Source organism: Cinclus cinclus, chromosome 7 (assembly GCF_963662255.1).
Source record: "Cinclus cinclus chromosome 7, bCinCin1.1, whole genome shotgun sequence".
In the NCBI taxonomy this organism is placed as follows: domain Eukaryota; kingdom Metazoa; phylum Chordata; class Aves; order Passeriformes; family Cinclidae; genus Cinclus; species Cinclus cinclus.
This window is the reverse complement of record NC_085052.1, coordinates 504323-523214: the sequence shown is the minus strand read 5'-3', so window position 1 is coordinate 523214 and position 18892 is coordinate 504323. Positions and strand designations below refer to the sequence as shown.

The window sequence follows — 18892 nt, the reverse complement described above, 5'->3', positions numbered from 1 at the left end:
GCCAGACTTCCCTGACTCCAGCCAGGCCAGCACAGGCTGTGCCAGGAGGATTTGGGTCCTGCTGGAGTGGGCGTAGAGGGAGCAGAAATCTAAACTAGGGATGAGATGACTCAGCTGAGACCGCTCGAATGAGGCAGACGATAAAAATACCCCAAAGACATAAGGCAAATCTCAGAAACACTCCTTTGGTTCCAAAGGAGCGGGGCCAGGCCGCGCTGCCTCACTCCCTGCCAAAGCAAGCCCTGCAGCGAGGCAGGGCAGGCTGGGCTGAGCCATGGGGCCAGCGGGCTCACAGCCCCAGAGCCTCCCGGCTCAGCTCCCACCACCACCCCTGCACTGGCACAGCTCCTGCCGGGGCTGGCTGCCAAACGCCGGAAATCTCCGCGTGCCTGGGGAAGAACCACAAACCCAGAGCACGTTCTTGGGGCGCTGGCACCCAAAAGCACAGAGAGGGGCCGGCGCTGCCGCAGGGCTGCTCCCACGGCACACAGAAACACAAATGCCTGTGCCAGGCTCTTCCCTTCCCAGATTAAAATTAAACCCCTCCCAGCATGCACATTCACTTCTCTCAGGCTTCAGTTCTGGAGCAGAATAGGACATCTTTATCTTATTATTTTAAAAAGGAAATTTCCTTAGGAAAGTGGAGCGTCACCTCTTTGAGAAGTAAGGGTTTACTCTCCGTAATTGCCATTAAGTAATGGACACTCATTTAATTTGAGGCTCTCTGTAATTCGACAAGAATCTCTAGAACTAATTTCTCCCTTGAATTACCTCTTTGAGAGGTTTTCTGACAAGATGTAATTGAGAGACTGACCTTCACTGGGAGCGGGGGGAGCTCACAGAGCCCTGTTCAGGAGCTTAAGGATATGGGCTGGAGGGATCTGAAACAGTCAATGGTCTCTCATGCCCTCCTGAATAACCCTGCGGTCCCAAAGTATTTTTTTCAGAAAGAATTTCAAACCCTTGCCTTAATCTGGCCTCGTCCCTGTCAATGGCCCCATGGAGTGAGGGGAAAGAGAAAGGAGCTGCTGCCAGAGAGCTTTTGAAGTTCCTATTTTTAATTAATAACATCAAACATGTGCTGCACATTTCAATGGGGTTTGAGAGACGTGCACATTGTAAATGATTCCTTGTTAACTAATTATGAAATGCAAAGTCATTGCCAATTTACCATTGCCAGACAATGCTACAGCTGCTTTCACACGACACAATAGGCTCAAGCTTTGAGACAGATTCTTCAAAGGCAGTAAGTGATAGCAGGAAAATCGGGGCCTTTTTGTGATGGCAATTGAGGATCCCCACTGTTTTGAACAGAGAACTTACTCAGAGACTGAAATATTGTATTCCTGCTATGACACCTGAAGCTGCTGCCTCGAAATCATTGAAGACACAGACGTGGTTTTCTCTGTTTTCTCATATTTCTGTTTCCTGCTCACTTCCCCACGGCTCACTCAGTCCCTCTCGGCGACATCCCTGCTCAGTATCGGTCTCTTCCCCACACACAGCCCAGGGAGCAGGGAATGCAGAAGCTGGAATGCTCCAGCTGACCCCAGTTCCAGAGCCCAGGCTGCAGGCTGTGTCTTTAATAACCACATCTCATGGTAAAGAACATCTTTGTTTACGCCTAGCACACCACATGACATTCAGCACTCTACGAGGAAGGAGTGTAATTAAATCTCTGCTGTAATTGTCAAAACAAACAAGCAACGTTTATTTTTCTCTTTTTCCGATACAGATTTGCAGTGGAAGTGGAGAAGGGGAAGCGTTGGGGGTGGATGTGGCAGACAGGAGAAGGCAGAGGGTGCCAGGGTTGGGTGGCCAGTGCCAATGGCCGGGTGCTGGCCCAGCCGCTGGCACCTCTGGCACACCCCGAGTTCCGTGGGGCACGGCAGAGCCACGGGCACAGCCAGGGGTGCCACACAGAAACGGGAACGAGATCATCCCAACAAGCACCCTGTGCCCTCGCCAGTGCCCTCAAAGAGCTCTCCTCTCAACTGCTTTCTAATTAACTGCCAGTAATTAGCGTCACTCGAGCAGCCTCAGCAGAGTGCCTCTCAATGGCATCTCCCACAGTTTTAATCTGAGCGATCCCAGCCAGGCTGCTGGGTCTGTGTGGCACCAATCCCACGTCCCTGGGGCTGACCCCATGGTCACGCTGCACCAGGGCAGCCGCCGGGCTCCCAGAGCAGAACCAGTGCAGGATCTGTGTCTCCACTGGGGCACGCTGGCCCCGGGACACCACCCAAGGCAGCTCTGACCAGCCAGGCTGGGCACACACAGAGGTGTGAGGTGCAGTGGGCAGCCAGGCACTGCCCTGGCACAGCCTCAGTGTCAGAGAACCCAGCAGAGTTTCAAACAACGTTAAGTGATCAGTCTCAGAGCAGCAGAAGCTCCAACAGACAATCGGGTACCCCTACAGAAGAATCAGGTACCACTTTCCTGTTCCCTCTGTCTCTCTCCCCCCCGTTCGTGTCCCAGCACACCTGGCAGGATGCAGGGATTCCCACCAGGACACCCCACATGCTCCCAGTGCCAGATGTGGAGAGCACAGGTCCAATGTGGGGCACAGCAGAGCCCAGGCCAGAGCAGCTGGTGGTCCCTGCACACACAGAGGGGTCGCTTGCACCTCACCAGTCCAGCTGGCACCTGTAACACCTCGACACTCAGGTGCTGCAGAGAGGACTCTGTGACCCAAAGGGACACTTGTGTCCAAGGACCAACGTGGCCTGAGCAAGAGCATCACTGCTGGGACCACCTGGGCAAACACCTCTGTGTGCTCAGAGCCAACAAAGCAATTTAGAGTTCACCTGCAGGCAGAGGTGTCCCCCATCCTGATGGACCACACGTGCCCCCTGGAAGCACCTGCAGGAAGGAATTCAGGTATGTAGGGCATGGATGTGCCAGCCCTGCACAGCTCCAGTCGAGCCCAACACCCCAAATGCTGCTTGTACAGACCTACTTTGTGCTGCATTTGCATCGTGTCGAGACACAAAGAACCTGCAGGCAGTGAGTGGGGCTTCACTGAAAGGTTTAAAAACAATCCTGGGGAATGGAGCTGCTACTTAGGTCACACACGGGGAATCTGATCTTGGCTCTGAGAGAACTCCTGGCAGCAGATCCTCGTGAGGAACACCAGAGACAAGCTGGGGGCAGCTGAGGGCCAGCAGGGGAAGGTGACCAGGCAGGTATAGCCATGGTACATCCCTATCCTAAAGAAAAGAATTACTTCTTTTGCAAATATGTCTGTAATTGTGGCACCGTGGGAAATTTCCTGTGTTTAGTGCTTACTCCTGACTGACTCAGATCTGCCCTTCCCCACCCAGCGAGAAGGCTCTGGCTGGTGGAAGGAGAGGCTCTGGTCAGTCACACTGACCACTGGTCACACACATTGATCACTGGTCACACACACATTGACCACTGGTCACACACATTGATCACTGGTCACACACACATTGACCACTGGTCACACACATGCTCAGCTCCAGGCACAGTGATGCCCATATCCCGATCTTGCCAAGGCCAGGGAGACTGGCAACAATGTCTGTGCAAGTGAAACCTGAGGGTGGCTTCCCTGAAAACTGGGCAGGGCTTTCAGGTCCCCCTTGGCACACAGCTCTGCTCCTGCCTGCCTGTGAAGGGCCACATCCCACACCGCGCTGCAATCCCACTCACCTCGCTCCTTTAATACTCCTGACAATGCTGAGCTTTGCTCCCAGCCCGAGGCAGCTGCCAGGCACCCAGATCAGGGTGTCAGGGCTGCAGAAAGGCACACACAGGTGACCCAACAGCCTTGGGCACCGAAACAGAGAGAGAGGAACAAACAGCACCCAGCAGCTGGGCACTGCCACCCCTGCACCCTCCTGCACCCTCCCTGCCGGGAATGCCAGGTCATTGCTGCTATTTTCCTTTGTGCTCTGTGACATTAACAGGGTAAATTTGGAAACAACAGACTATTTCTTTATATAGCAACAGCCAACCTGTGGGACAGAGCACCCCGAGACTGCAGGAGAAGAGATTCTCCAGTTGGGTTTTTCTAGAGATGTCAGGTTGAATTAGCACTCACAGGCTCGGGAAGCAATAGGGGCACTCACACTTTGTCACAGCACACACCAGGCTCCTGCTCAGCCAGCTGCCTTTGGCAGGGGCTGGTAGGATCACACCTGGAGCTGGGGCTGGGATGGCTCAGGGATCCCATTTGGGGTCGGTGTGGCACGAGGAGGGCTGCAGGCTGGTCAGGGAGATGAGAGCACAGTGAGTGAGTGCTACAGATAGGCAGAGCTGTGCTGGAGCTCCCTCAGGGACAGCCCAGCCCTGTCCCTGGGCGGTGGCACAGGGGACCCTGCCCACTGCCATAGAAATACATAGACACAGGGATAACAAGGAGCAGCACGAGTCATCCTAGAGATGCAGCAGCTGCTAACCTGAAACCCAATGCACTTTTCCATGCTGTAACAGAATCCCACCCTCCTGCAACCACACAGCTGCTCCTGCAGAGAGGGAGCCCCAAGAGAAGGGAAAACAAGAAGGCTTTGTATGAAAAGATCACGAAATGGCTCACAAGGACATTCAAAGTACAGAGACCATGGCTGTGGCAGTACCTCAGCACTTGGGAAGGCCCTGACACTGTACTTGGGAGATTTGAAACATTTATTAATAGAAAAAACAGAAGTATTAATAATGGAGAACACTTTTCCAAGAAAGAGCCACATTAAATGCAGGTACCATTAAATTACCACAGGTAACTGAAGCCCTCAGACCAGGTGTCTTTCTTCCGTGCACCCAAGCACAGCCACAGAAGCTGCTCAGGGCAGAGAGGAGAAGGAGCTGCCCTCATCTTGTTTAACTTTTTGTTCTATGCAGCAACAAACAGCGAGGCATTGTGACAAAACTGCCGGGTTCACAGCAGCAACCAGTGTGTGATAGATCACACAGGCATTTTTAAGTGAGAACTTAAAAACCATTGATAACAAAACAGAATTCAGCATTCCCTTTTTTTTTGTTTTAATTACACAAGAGGGTTTAAGGGGGCTGAGACTAGCACAACTTCCCTCATTCTATTTGATGTCACATATTCTGTCATTTATTTTATGTCTCCTGACCATCACAGCTTTTCCTAAATCAATCCAGAAGCACTGGAGTTTCCTACAATGTGTAACAGCCCTGGGACAACAACTCTTTGTGACACAGCCCAGGAATATTTTCTACAATCAGCTGCTTCTGGTTTTCCACCAAAAGAGGCTTTTACTACTTACCACACCAGCAAATTCATTGTGGGTCCTGAAAGACAGCCTTGTTGCTCCTGCTGTGCCACTGGGGCTAGTGACAACTACCAGAACACTGGGAAAATACACCAAAAAGTCAAGCTGTGCACCTGCCATGCTGCATTTGAGCTGCAAGATATGCAGCACAGGAGACATGTCATTTTGAAATGCCACGTCCTTGTTTTCTAGAACTCCTGCACTGCTGCGCACACTGCAATCACAGCACTGACGGATGGTCTCTGCCGCAGCATTGCACACCACTGGAGCACCAAAAAGAAAATCAAAAAGAATAGAATAAAAATTTCCTGAAAAATAGCTGAACTGGCAGCTACGCTCATTTCTTGGCAACTGGATGGATTAGCATCATGAAATTACAGAGATGTCGGGTTTGGGGTTGTGGTTTTGAACGTGTGTATGTTGATGAATGCAAACCCTCCAGCACAACCTCCTCCATGGCTTGGAAAGGGTGCTCAGGCCTTGGCAGGGCTGCCCTGGCAGTGCCCATCCCTGGAGGTGTCCCAGGAATTCCTAGAGGTGGCACTGAGTGCTCTGGGCTGGGGACAAGGTGGGCATGGGACAGTCACACACAGGGTGGATTCAGTGATCCTGGGGGGCTTTTCCAGCCTCAGGGGCTGTGTGACTGAGTGTGAAATACCTGTTCCAAAAGGCAGGAGTCCTTCCTGTGCCCACACTGAGCAGTGTGAGCAGTGTGCACTAGCTGTGTGTACTCTGCACTTGGAGTTAATTCAGACATTCCCAGTTTTCCTCTCGACAGCCTTGTCAACACAGCGATGATGACTTGAAAACAAACTCTGGATTTCCCTCTCGAGAGCAGCCACTGGTGGGGTGTGCAGGCTCCAGGGTGCTATTTCAGGCACACGGTCCTATCTTTGTCCCAGAGGCTGATGAGCAGCAGACATGCTCCCAAAATACCTTTGGCTGGGATCAGGGGATGTGCTGCTCGCAGAGCTGCTGCAGCAGCAGCACAAGGGCTGTGGAAAAGCTGCTCCTGCACTGGCCCCAGTCTGTCACAAGCTCAGCTGAGGAGGGCTGGCACAGGGGCTCAGAAGGGAATGCAGCTGCCCTGAGCAGGCTGAGCACCAGCTCCAGCTCCAGGAGCCACCGGCTCCAGGCTGGTGAGCACCAACACTGAGGCAACACCAATAGGGGCTCTGGTGTCTCTGGGACCACCAGTGTCCCCACAGGCAGCTCTATGTCCTGCCACACACTGAGCTGGGCAGGTGTTTCCCACACTTCTGGAAATGGAAGGGGTCTTTTTGGCAAAAAAGGAAAAATTAGGAGCGAGACAGTGTGAATGAGAGGGTGTCACTCAGACATGCTGGCAGTGACAGTCAATCTGGAAGGAAAAGAAAGCCACAAGGGTGTGATGAATACCTGAAGGTATTTTGCTTGACCCCAGGTGGGAGAACTGATCCCCTTTGGTGCTCCCTGTAGCCAACACCAAGCCTGTTCTCTCCTCTGGAGGCTTCAGAACAGATCCATGGTCACACCTCACTGATGCACCCGAATGTGGCAGGGACTGGGCTGAGCCCCCTGCACCTGCAGGATGGGTGGCCATAACCACTCAGCATTCAACTCCACAAGAAGAGAGCAGACCCAAATTCACAGCAGATGTCAAACAGAATTATTCACCAAGTTCAGATTCTCTGGGGAAAGAAGACATCCTACTTGTGTGATAAGAAATTCTCTGGAGCAAAGAGCTGTGCAACTCGCTCTGGAAGGAAAGCACATCTCACATCCTGACAGAGGATCAGCCTCAGGGAGAGGGCAGCCAGCTCTGGCACAGCTCGTGGAGCAGGGCAATGCCCTCCCCTCCAGCTGTGCTGGGCACTGGGGTGCAGGGGGGGCAGAGCTGGCCCTTGGGGAGCCCCCTCCTCACATTGCCCAGCACCTCAGGGCACTGCTGCCCCAGCACAGATGTCTTGGGGCCTGAGCACATCCCTGGGGCTGTGTCAGCTCAGCATCCCCAGCACCAACACTGACCCCTGGCACCAGGGACACCCCTCTGCCCTGGGCACCCACCCTGGGCACCCCCCAGAGCAGCCCCAGGGAATAACCCCTGTGCAGCTTGGAAAGGGAGCCAGAGAAGAGCTGTCAAGGGAAAATCCCCGCCTCAGCACAGAGAGCAGCAGGAGGAGAGTGGCCTCTGGAGAGAGCAGCAGGGGAGGCAGGGACGCCTCTGGAGATGCCAAGCTAAGAGCATGGAAAAATCCAAACCAAAGCCAGAAGAAGAAATAACTGAAATGATTTCCCAAGCAGTGCTGGGGGGCAACAGAGACCGAACTGTTTGTTGATGTTACTCAGCCTTTTGATAAACAGAAGCAATTTGCTCTAGTTAAAAGAAACCTGCTATTTTTTTAATAAATCCACAGATTGATCTTTACATCAGAAAGCCATGTAGAGAAACACACAACAGGCTGAAACTATTCATTAATCAATCCCTAAGTTTGCCTCGCTGCAGCTGTGCTTGTTTTGACACCTGCTTGCGATGCTCCTGCTGTGTCATTCAACGTGGAATAAAACCCAGTGCAGCAGAGCAGCAGCCACTGCCAGTGCCCCTGGCCCTGCACTGGCCCCACACAGTGCCAGAGTGGCCACAGAGCTCCTGGGCTGCCCCTGCTTTGAAGGGCTCTGCCAAGGGACCAGGACAATGGTGCTCAGCAGGAGCTGGCAGCCCAAGGCACTGCACATGGCTCTGGCTCCTGAGGGAGCTGCAGGCACAGCCCGGAGAGCCAGGGCCAGCCAGGCACTGCACTGTGCCACCGCCAGCACCCGACCCGAGCACCTCTGTGCCCTGCAGCTGCCCCCAGAACTGCTGCTGGGCTGGCTGTGCCCAGCCCCGGGCACCCCCCAAGAAACCCCGGGACAGGCTGGGCAGTGCCTGCTGGAGGGGTGAGCCAGGCACAGTCCCACACTGGACACAATCCGAGCCTTCGGCTGCTGCCAGCCCCCCAGTACTGCCCATGCTGCTGTGCCCACACCTCCTCCCACAGCACCAGCTCGCTCCTTGGACAGGTTCTGCCTGCACTTTGGGGGCTCAGAGCCTTGTGCTGAGCTCACAGCAACAGCCTGCACCCACGGCAGCTCTCCCCAAATCCCTGGTACTGGTTACACCAGGCACGGGGTGTGGAAGGACACACAGCGTGCCAAGGTCAGGCTCAGCAGGCACCCGAGGCACCGAGCTCGGGGCACTGCCAGGGCCACTGACCACAGCCCACCCGAGCTCCGGGCACTGCCAGGACCACTGACCACAGCCCACCTGAGCTCCGGGCACTGCCAGGGCCACTGACCACAGCCCACCCGAGCTCTGGGCACTGCCAGGACCACTGACCACAGCCCACCCGAGCTCTGGGCACTGCCAGGACCACTGACCACAGCCCACCTGAGCTCCGGGCACTGCCAGGGCCACTGACCACAGCCCACCCGAGCTCTGGGCACTGCCAGGACCACTGACCACAGCCCACCCGAGCTCCGGGCACTGCCAGGGCCACTGACCACAGCCCACCTGAGCTCCGGGCACTGCCAGGGCCACTGACCACAGCCCACCCGAGCTCTGGGCACTGCCAGGACCACTGACCACAGCCCACCCGAGCTCCGGGCACTGCCAGGGCCACTGACCACAGCCCACCCGAGCTCCGGGCACTGCCAGGGCCACTGACCACAGCCCACCCAAGCAGGGATGACAGCAAGCTCCCAGCCCTTAAGGACACACACAGCACTGTCAGGAGAGGGGATTGTTTCATCCTGTGCTAAAGGTCCTGCCAAGCCCCTTCTGTGCTGCAAGAGCCACTAATCCATGCCAGTTCAAAGTTCTGAGCAAATCTAGAATCAGGCTTGAATATGAGATCCTGGGGCCTGTTTGCATGTGTATGAATTATTCATGTGCTTACCATACTCAGCATTGAGCCTTTTGAGTGCAAATTATTTGGGACCAAGCTTTGGCCCTATTTTCTGTGAAGCATAAAGCACATTTTCCAACAGTGCAAACAATCCAAACACAATGTGTATCATTTTCTGTGCTCCTGCTCGCTGCTCTTGCCTGCCAGCTCCCATCAAGGCTGGGAAGCAGTGCACAACAAGCCAGCGTGCAGAACGGAGCTCTGCCGTGGATCCTGTGCCATTGGTTTCACAACTCTCACAGGACATGACCTATCTCCTGCTGCCAGTGAAACTCCACCCCTGAGCTGTGCAGGTGAAGTGGCACCAGCCAGCACCAGCACCAGGGGAGATTCACCCTCACCCATAAATGTTTCTCCCAATCCTCACGGAGAGCTGCCTGCTCAGAGGAGGACCCCGAGCTTCAGCCCAAGCCCTGGCCAGCCCAGCTCTCTGACCTTTGTCAGACACCACAACTCAAAGCACAGGAGTTGTGCAGGGAGCCAGCGTGTGCCTTCTGCTGCCTGTCCCACCTCCACACCACTGCTGCTCACTGCTGATGCTGGCAATGTCTTGGCTCTTGGGCTCCTAAACACTCCAACAGGTTATTCTCAATCGAAGTTTCTGCCCAGTTTGTGCCAAGCTTCCCTGTTCCTTTGCCTTTTTTCCCCACCCTGGATATCTGAAACACTCATATGATGGCCTTTTGTTGCCATCATGTGACCCTTCTAAAATCCCAGGACACAAATCACAGTATTTTAAGCAGTGTTGGTGACTTTTGTTGACTTGTGCATCTTCTTTCTCAGAGGGTAGGAGGGGGTTAAGGTCAGGAGAAATAGAGAAAAGGAGAAAGAAATATCTCTCCTGAGCAAAGAGAGCTCAGGCAGGAATGGGAGACCCAAAGTAGCACACCAGTACCTGCAGTGCTTCCACAGCCCCACTCCTGCCCTCCCCACTCTGCTCCAGAGCTACTCTGGCACTTTCCAGTGCTCCAACGCACAGATCATCCACGGAAATACAAAATACCACTTGTATCTTTGGCCAGCTCAGCTGTACCAAGTGCAAACCTTGGCAGTGAGGTAACTCTGTGCTGGGACATGTTACCCTGAAAGTCACTCAGGCACCATCGGCCTCAGGAGCCCACCAGCTCTCTGCTGGAGCCGCTAGAACCAAGTAAGGATATTCTCTGGAATAACACATGAAATTTGTCAGCTTCCAGAAACATCAGCACAGCTATAAAGACATTGCATTGCACTTCAACTGAATTTAATTACACAGCAGGGCTAACCATCAGCCTGTAAGGGTTCATGGGCACAGGCAAACCAGCAAGTCACATAATTCTGAACATCCTTCAGTGCCTGCATCTCCTCAGCACTCCCAGGTTCTGGGACAGCCCTGCACAGCACCTGAGATGTAAATGAACATCAACACTGGCACACTGGCACACCTCAGTGCCTGGCAGGGCTCAGGGATGCCTGCTCCCACACATCCCAAGCACTTGGAATTTCCCGTAACTGTCGCCAAAAGCAATTTAATTCCTGAAGAACAGTGGGAGAGGACACTGGAATTTATCTGCTCTTGTGCAGAGAAGCTGAGCTGCTCTCACGCTGTCCTGACTGCACCTCAGGAGATAAACACCAGGGCAGAGCCCAGCCAGCACAGGGGGCCTCCCTGGCACACACCTGGGCAGGTGCTGGCACCCCCACATCCCGCAGGGACACCCCACACTCTACAGGGACACCCCACATCCCACAGGGACACCCCACACCCCGCAGGGACACCCCACCTGCCCTCGGGGCCTGCCACGCTCCCTGTGCCACCTGTGGGACTTGTGGCCCCATCCCAGCACAGGGAGCTGTCCGTGATGGTCCGTGGGGTGCTCGGGACAGGATGTGCGGCCAGCTGGACAAACTGCACCCCAAGAACCCTGAGAGCCACGAGAGGCTGCAGAGCCTGCTGAGGGGCCGTGCCTTAGACCTGCAGGGCAGCTGCACTGACAGGAGTGGCACAAGCCAGCCCTGCCTGTCCCTGCCAGGGACAATGGGCTCACACACATCCCTGTGCCAGAGCAGCTCCCACTCACAGGGACCCACCTGTGAGGAAACTCCAGTGCTTCTGGAATGATTTGGGAAGAGCAATGATGATCGGAAGACATAGAATAAGTGACAGAAAATGTGATATCAAATAGAATGAGGGAGGGTGTTCCCTGAAAGATCTGTGCTTGTCTCAGACCTCTTAAACCGTCTCATGTATTTTTTTTAAAAAGGGAATGCTGAATTCTGTTTTGTTATCGATGGTTTTTAAGTTCTCACTTAAAAATGCTCGTGTGTGATCCATCACACACTGGTGTCCCCAGAGGGTGGAAAGCCAAGCCCTGACCCAGGGCACAGCCCCACTGTGGTGGGCAATGCTCCATCGCAGGCATTTCCACAAGAAATAAAGCAATATCTGGAATGTTTAGAAGCAAGCACAGGCTCCCGCAGCCCTGCATGGGCCTGTGGGCACACACCAGCTCCACACCCTCCTCGCCTAATGCAGCACACCCAGAACCCTGCCAGCTGTTTCACCACTTCAGCACCCCAGTTTCAGATGGTGAAAGTACCAAACTGCACACAGAGCAGCTTTTTTCATTTCTGGGAAGGTTTTTCTTGCCAGGTGCCGCTCACTGATGTTCCGGCAGGCGCAGCAGGAGGGGCAGCATGGCCAGCTCAGCTCTCCTGGCCAGCAGCTGCTCCTGCTGCCCTCCACAAGTGACACCAGCTCCATGTGCTGGGACTCACCGCAGGCAGCACAGCTGCAGTACCAGGCAGTGCCAGTGCAGCCAGCCCTGGGGTCACCCTGCCAGCCCAGCCAGCCCTGGGGTCACCGTGCCAGCCCAGCCAGCCCTGGGGTCACCGTGCCAGCCCTGGGGTCACCGTGCCAGCCCTGGGGTTACCGTGCCAGCCCTGGGGTCACCCTGCCAGCCCTGGGGTCACCGTGCCAGCCCAGCCAGCCCTGGGGTCACCGTGCCAGCCCTGGGGTCACCGTGCCAGCCCTGGGGTCACCGTGCCAGCCCAGCCAGCCCTGGAGTCATCGTGTCAGCGCTGGGGACATGGGGAGGAAGATGGGCACATCCCACCTACATGCTCCTGCATGTTCTTCCCAAAGCCATTCCAAGCTACTCATGAGGACTGTAGCCTGCACAGAATACACCAAGTATTTATCTGATTTAATATTTCACTTGAAGGGTACTTCCAGGGCCTTTTCCTTGATTGCCCTTGTCCGTCAGATTGCTTTTGTGTTTGTGTTTTGTTACTCCAGCTCCCTGTGAACAGTCTGGGCTGACCCGAGGGCTCATTTCACCCCCATCTCCTCTGCTCAGATCTCCCACAGACACACTCGAGAATGAAGGGCTCCTCTTCCAACTTGACCAGCACTCAAGTGAAGGGACAGAGCCAGCAAGGTGCAGAGGGACAGCACAGCCCTTGACCAGCTCAGAGCCCGTGACCCCAACACTGCACATGGTACCACACTCCTCCATCACCTGCAACTGCTGAGTTCCCAGGATTTCACCTATTTCTGCATTACAGCACACACTGCAAAGCTTCACACGTGGCTTGCTGTCCTTGGTGGGAATGGGGGCAGTGGCTGTGCTGGGGACAGAGATCCCATGGAGGAAGTGAATCCCTGGGCAAAGCACGGGCAGAACATCCCAGACCCGGGGGCAGCTGGAACAAAGCCCCTCTGACAATGCTGAACACAGCTTTGCTGACACCTCCCTGCAATTCCCACTCCCTCCTCCCCCCACTTACTTACTTAGCTACCACTTTGATAATGCAGAGAGGCTTTTTTTCCCTTGTGTTTAAATATCAGGGAAGGCATCTGTGCTCCCAGCCCACAGCCATGAAAGTCAGGCTGTGGGAAAGTTCTCCTTGCAGTCTGAGCAGGGAACGCTTTAGTCAGTGGTTTGCTGTGCATGGAAACTTAACACATCTGTATCTGACCCCAAATGAGTGGTATTTGGCATTTTACAGCTGCCTTAGGGCTTGCAAGCCCTGGCCAGCCGAGGCGACAGAGCTGGGTCTGTGAGGATCATGGCTGGCAGCAGCAGGAGCAGGGACAATGCTTAGGGACAGCCCTGACCTTCAGGGACCAGCGGGCACAGCCAGGCCACGCTGGCTGCCCCAAGACCAGCACGTGGTTTATGGCACTGACCACCTCAGCACAGAGAAAAACTTCCTGACCCTTGGATCCATCTCCCAAGTCCCTCTCCCAGCAGCACAGCAGGATGTCCCCAGATGTGGATGACCAGGACACCCTGCTCACCCCCAAACCTCACACCCTGCTCACCCCCAAACCTCACACCCTGAACACCCCCAAACCTCACACCCTGCTCACCCCCAAACCTCACACCCTGAACACCCCCAAACCTCACACCCTGCATTCCCCAAACCCTGCTGGCTGCTCCTGAAGCTGTGTTTCAGCCCCAGGTCCCAGCCTGGTGCCTCTGCCCAGGGTTACCTGAGCTTGTTCCCGAGAGGGGACAGAGCACAGGACACCCAGGGACACATCACCTGACCCAGACTAACCCCAGCACACACCTCTCACTGCCAGGCTGCTTTACTGGGACAGCTTCACCCACGAGCTATAGAATGGGAAACTTGTGTTTAAAGTTGATTTTGATGCAAGAAGGATAAACACAGGCGCCTGCACCTGACCCCCTCACAAAACACCAGCTGCATTCCGGCAGAGTCACACAAGGGATGGGGGAAAAGTGATGGAGACAAAATACCAGGCATGATGGAAGTCACTGGGCTTCACCATTAAAAACCTTGTACATCAGCACAAAAACTAATTCAGCATCAGGACATGGACAGGAGCCCTGGACCACTCGCTTCATGTCAGCAAGGGGAGGCACAGCAAAGCAAATAGCAGCAGATGGCTTCACAGATTCTCATGTATATTTACACACAGTTTTTTTAGTAAACCGCTTTGATTCAGGAGAAACCACATCCAAAATGCACTCTGAAATTCCTCTTCAGACATAATTGCACAGAGACATAAATCATGCTGTGGTTTCCCCCCCTCTCTCCTGTAACACAACTGTGGGCACTGCTAATAGCACTAAGTGTGCCCTCTGTTTCCTCCTGCACAGCTCCAGTGGCCAAGCCCAGCAATTCTGCAAAGCATTTTTCAGATATTGGGGTTCAAACATTCCCATTGGCTTCACAAAGACAGGTTTTCCTCACTTGGTATAAAAAATAAATTTTAAAAAGTATTTTTTTAAAGGAGGAAGATGTCAACAGAACCTGCTTGGCCATTTCCCAGAATGACAGCATAATTCCTGCCCAAATGACAAACAAGCTTCATGATTTCTGTGCCTCCTCTCACTCTCCAGCTCCCTGACAGGAGGGGACAGCCGGGGGGGATTTGGGATCTGCTCCAGGGAACAGGGACAGGAGCAGAGGGAGCAGCCTCAGGGTGGGCAGCAGCAGGAATTTCCCCATGGAAAGGGTGCTCAGGGACTGGAAGTGCAAGGGAGGGTTGCAGTGCCCATCCCTGGAGGTGTCCCAGGAATTCCTGGAGCTGGCACTGAGCGCTCTGGACAAGGTGGGGATGGGCACAGCCTGCACTGGATGATCCTGGAGGGCTTTTCCAACCCAAACGATTCTGTGATTCTGAGAGACACCCCAGTGCCCCATGCCCAGCACTGAGAGATTTGTCTCAGCCAGCAGACTGGCAGTGACCACCCTCCCATGGGGCTGGAGAACAAACCCACTCCTGGAGCGAGGGGTTTTAAAAAGAACCTTACAGGGATAAATAACAAACTCTGCAAAGCCCCTGCAGACAAGATGCGCTTTTCCTGGTGGAAAACAGCCAATGGAAAACAGGTAATGCAGAGCCCACTGCAATTCACTTCAGCTCACTGAGCCCACCACAACTCTGAGTGCTCCTCCCTGCAGCCCTTCTGTTCTTTTCCCTTGTTTTTTTCTTCCCATACTTCCCCCTTACTTTGTTTTTCCTCCTTCCCCTCCATTCATTAACTTTCTCTGTTCATGAACAGGGTACAACACACCTCACCAAAACCAAGCTCTCTAAAAGACATCCCTAGGCAGCATCTCCAGCTGGACAGGCTGGAGCTCCCTCCCAGCTGATGGATGTGCAGCTTGCCAGGTTTCCTGTGGGACTGGAACCAGCTGGAGCAGCAGCTCCCACAGCCAGAGAAACCCATGTCCCCACACCAGGGCTCCCTGGAAGCACACACAAACACACAGTTTGTCGTTTCACAGTCAGCCTCGCTATTGATTGAACCCCAGTTCTGGAACACCCAGAAATACCTCGCAGGCTGCGTGTGCAAGCAGGGAGCAGCGCGGTGTGCAGGCTGAAGCCAGACAGGGTCAGACAGACAGATGGACAGATGGACTGTGCCCAACACACAGCACCAGGCACACCCGGCTCCACAGCCACGGGAAGTCGCCTGAACTGTGGGAAACTGGGGATGGGGACACCAGAGCAGCCAGGAAGGGGAGCAGGGAGGGAGCAGCACACCTGTGCCTTGGCCACCGCTCCCCAGAGCTCAGCCCTGGGGACACCAGGAGCCAGCCCCTCACAGCAGAACCAGCACCAGCTTCCATCTCTGCCCAAGAACAAGCCCAGCCCCGGCACGGACAGAAGAGATGCTGAAAAAGTGCAGAGGGTTGAGAGAGGGTCCTTAGGGCATACTCTGGAATACCAAGTTTACCCTCGGAGAGCTCAACCCACAGTCCCCCCACCAGGGATGGCAGCAGCCGTGGCCCTCCCAGAGACAGGGGTGTGACACACGAGCTCCTGCACTTATCCACAGGAGATCCTACAGCAGCTGGGGCTAGACAGGTGCAGGCTGAGGCAATTCTTCATGGAGGGGCAGACAGAGGGTAACCCTCTGGAGCCAGGTGTTTACACCAAGGGAGAGCAAACACATCACTGCTTACCCCCAGGACATCCCCCATGAGCTGGCTCAGCCACAGCGGTGGGACAGGAACCAGGGACTCAGTGAAACCCCAAAACCTGTCCCCAGGAAGTCAGGGATGAAGACTGTAAGGTCTGCAACGATTTTAGGTTGGATTTATCTGAGGAAAAATACTAGTCATGTTACTACTAGCTACAATAAACGCTACCCTTCTATTTACATACACCCTGACAAAATGAACAGGGATTATCTGCTGGATTTCAGCAGTCAGGCTCATCCTTGTGCAGACATCCATCACAAGGAACCCAAATGGGCAAAATTTCACGAACCAAACGGTCTTTTCCTTTTTATATCTTTAATTAATTTCTCAACAAATTGTTGTCACTAGTCACTCTTCCACATTATGTCACACACAAACCCAAGTATCAACTGGCTTCTTTATGTAAGGAAGTTATTGGGATGTCTGAAGAGATCACCATAGCAACCGTGCCATGACAGTAAATATGAGTTCACTGGAACAACACTGTAATTGCTCTGAGCACACTCTAACAAGGAATTATGGAAAAGCAGGAGATATCAAGGAGGCGATGTGCCAATAATTGGGGCACAGAGAAAGCGCTGCCTGGAAGTACCTGCAGAGGAGTTCCAGGCTCCTGTCGGGGGTCATTCAGCTGCAGAGCTCACCCGCCCTGCCTGGCTGCACAGGGGCTCAGGGCAGAATTAAAAGCCTCTCAGAAAGAAATTTTGCTTTCAGAATGAAATTGCAGCAAAGCCTCCGATTTAAGTGTCTTCGCTCAGCTTGCTCAGTGTGAATTGCTAATAAAAACGTGTTGGAGAAATCAACCAGCTCTTGTGGCAGGAGAAGTTTGCCTGGTTTAACCCCTGGCAGCAGCCAGAGCAGCACAGACAGGCGTGGTCCGGCAGATCTCGACCTCCACATCTCTGCACTCAGACTCAAACTAGCACATCTAACTCCAGGTTTATCCAGTGCACAGTTCCAGCACCCCGCACACACAGGGATTTATTTGTGTCTGTGCTCGGTTGGTGCCACAGGGCCAACGCAGCATTCAGGACTGTCCCGGTGGCTCTCCCGACTCTTCCCCCACCCGCAAAGTTTCCTTCCTTTACCCCTCCGAAATCTCACCCTGCACCCGAGATTTCTAATGCCGTGGTGATATTTCATGGTGTATTGCTAAAAAAAAAAAAAAAAAAACCAAAAAAACAAACAAAAAAAAACACCTAGTGTTTTGGGAAAAGCCCCAAAGCAGCTTTCTGCACGGACAGCAGTGTTCGGGTGCTGATGGCCGGCAGCGCTTGGCCCTTCCTTAATACAAGCGGGGCTGTGTCCGTGCACAGACTGAAACTTTGCTGCTGGACTGTCCCCTCGCCTCCCCGTTCCCAGTCCGCCTTGTTTTAACCCCGTGTCCGGGGCGTCCGGGGGCAGAGCCCCTGTGTCCTGCGGGGAGGCAGCGCCCGGCCGGACCCCGCAGCCCGGTACAGCCCCCGCTCCGCCGGGGGCACCGCCCGGGACTCCAGTGCCGGGCGGGGACAGCTCGGTACCCGGGACAGCTCGGCACCCGGGACAGCTCGGCACCCGGGACAGGCACCGAGGGGCTGGGCATCCCGGGGCAGGGCAGGGCAGGGTGCCCGGAGCTGGACACCCCGGAGCTGGACACCCCGGGCAGGGCGGGCACCCCGAGCATCTCGGTCCGCACTCACCGTCCTCCCGCTCGTCGAACACGGGTCTCTTGGAGGAGGAGGCGCTCGCTCCCATCCTCTTCTTCCACTTGCTCCAGTGAAACATCGGGGCAGGAGGCTGGCATGCCCTGCGGCCTCTCCCCGGCGGCTCCCGCGGGCGGCCCCGCCGCCGCCCTCAGCCGCCCCGCGCCCCGGCACCGGCCCCGGCCCCGGCACCGCCCGCCCGCATGGCAGCGCCAGGCACCGCCGCCTCCCGCCCGCTGCCCGCGGCGGCCACAGCGGGGAGAGAGCGGGGACAGAGCGGGGACAGAGCGGGGAGAGAGCGAGCGGGGCCGGGGGATGCGGGCGGGGCCGGGCGGTGGAGCCGGGGGCGGGGGATGCGGGCACCGGGGCGGAGCGGGACCGGGACCGGGATCGGGGGATGCGGGCACCGGGGCGGAGCGGAACCGGGAGGAGGAGCGGGCCGAGGGATGCGGACGGACAGTGAGGTGGAGCGGAGCGGGACCGGGAGGTGGGGTTGGGCCGGTGGGATGCGGGCGGGGGGATGCGGGCAGTGGGGCGGAGCCGAGCGGGGCCAGAAGCCAGGGGCGGGACCGGGATGCAGCTCCGGCTCCGCCCGCATCCCCCGTGCCGAAGGCGGCGCTCCGGGCCGGGGCCGTGGGCGCGGTGCCCGCCCCGCACTCCCCGCTGTCCCCGGCCCCGCACCGGCCCCGCACCGGCGCCGCACCGGCCCCGCTGTTGTAATCTCGGCCGCACAGACCGGCCCGGCAGGAGCGGCACCGCGCTGTGCTGCAGCCCAGCCTCTCCGGCGCTCTGTGCCAGCGCACAGCGCTCATCCTGCCTCGGTCCTTAGGGCTCAGCGCCCATATCCGAAGTCAGCAGAAGCCGTTCCCCTTGTCCTGTCGCTCCAGGCACTTGTAAACAGGCTCTCTCCATCCTTCCCGTAGGCCCCCTCCAGGCGCCGGAACGCCGCGATAAGGCCGCCACAAAGCTTTTTATTTTCCATGCGGGCCAACCCCAACTGTCTCAGCCTTTCCTCATGGGACAGGCGCTCCGTCCCTCAAACCATCCCCATGGCCTCCTCTGGACCTGCTCCGAGAGGCCGATG

General features: G+C 55.7%; 1 protein-coding gene across 1 annotated transcript in view; it reads right to left on the bottom strand.

Annotated features, from left to right (window-relative positions):
• Nucleotides 1-17890, bottom strand: part of STK32C (serine/threonine kinase 32C) — a 68488-nt gene extending 50598 nt beyond the window's left edge. Inside the window, exon 1 of the mRNA XM_062496341.1 lies at nt 17806-17890. Within this exon, the coding sequence (XP_062352325.1) occupies nt 17806-17890 (85 nt within the window). The remainder of the gene's footprint in view (nt 1-17805) is intronic.
• Nucleotides 17891-18892: the final 1002 nt, after the last annotated feature.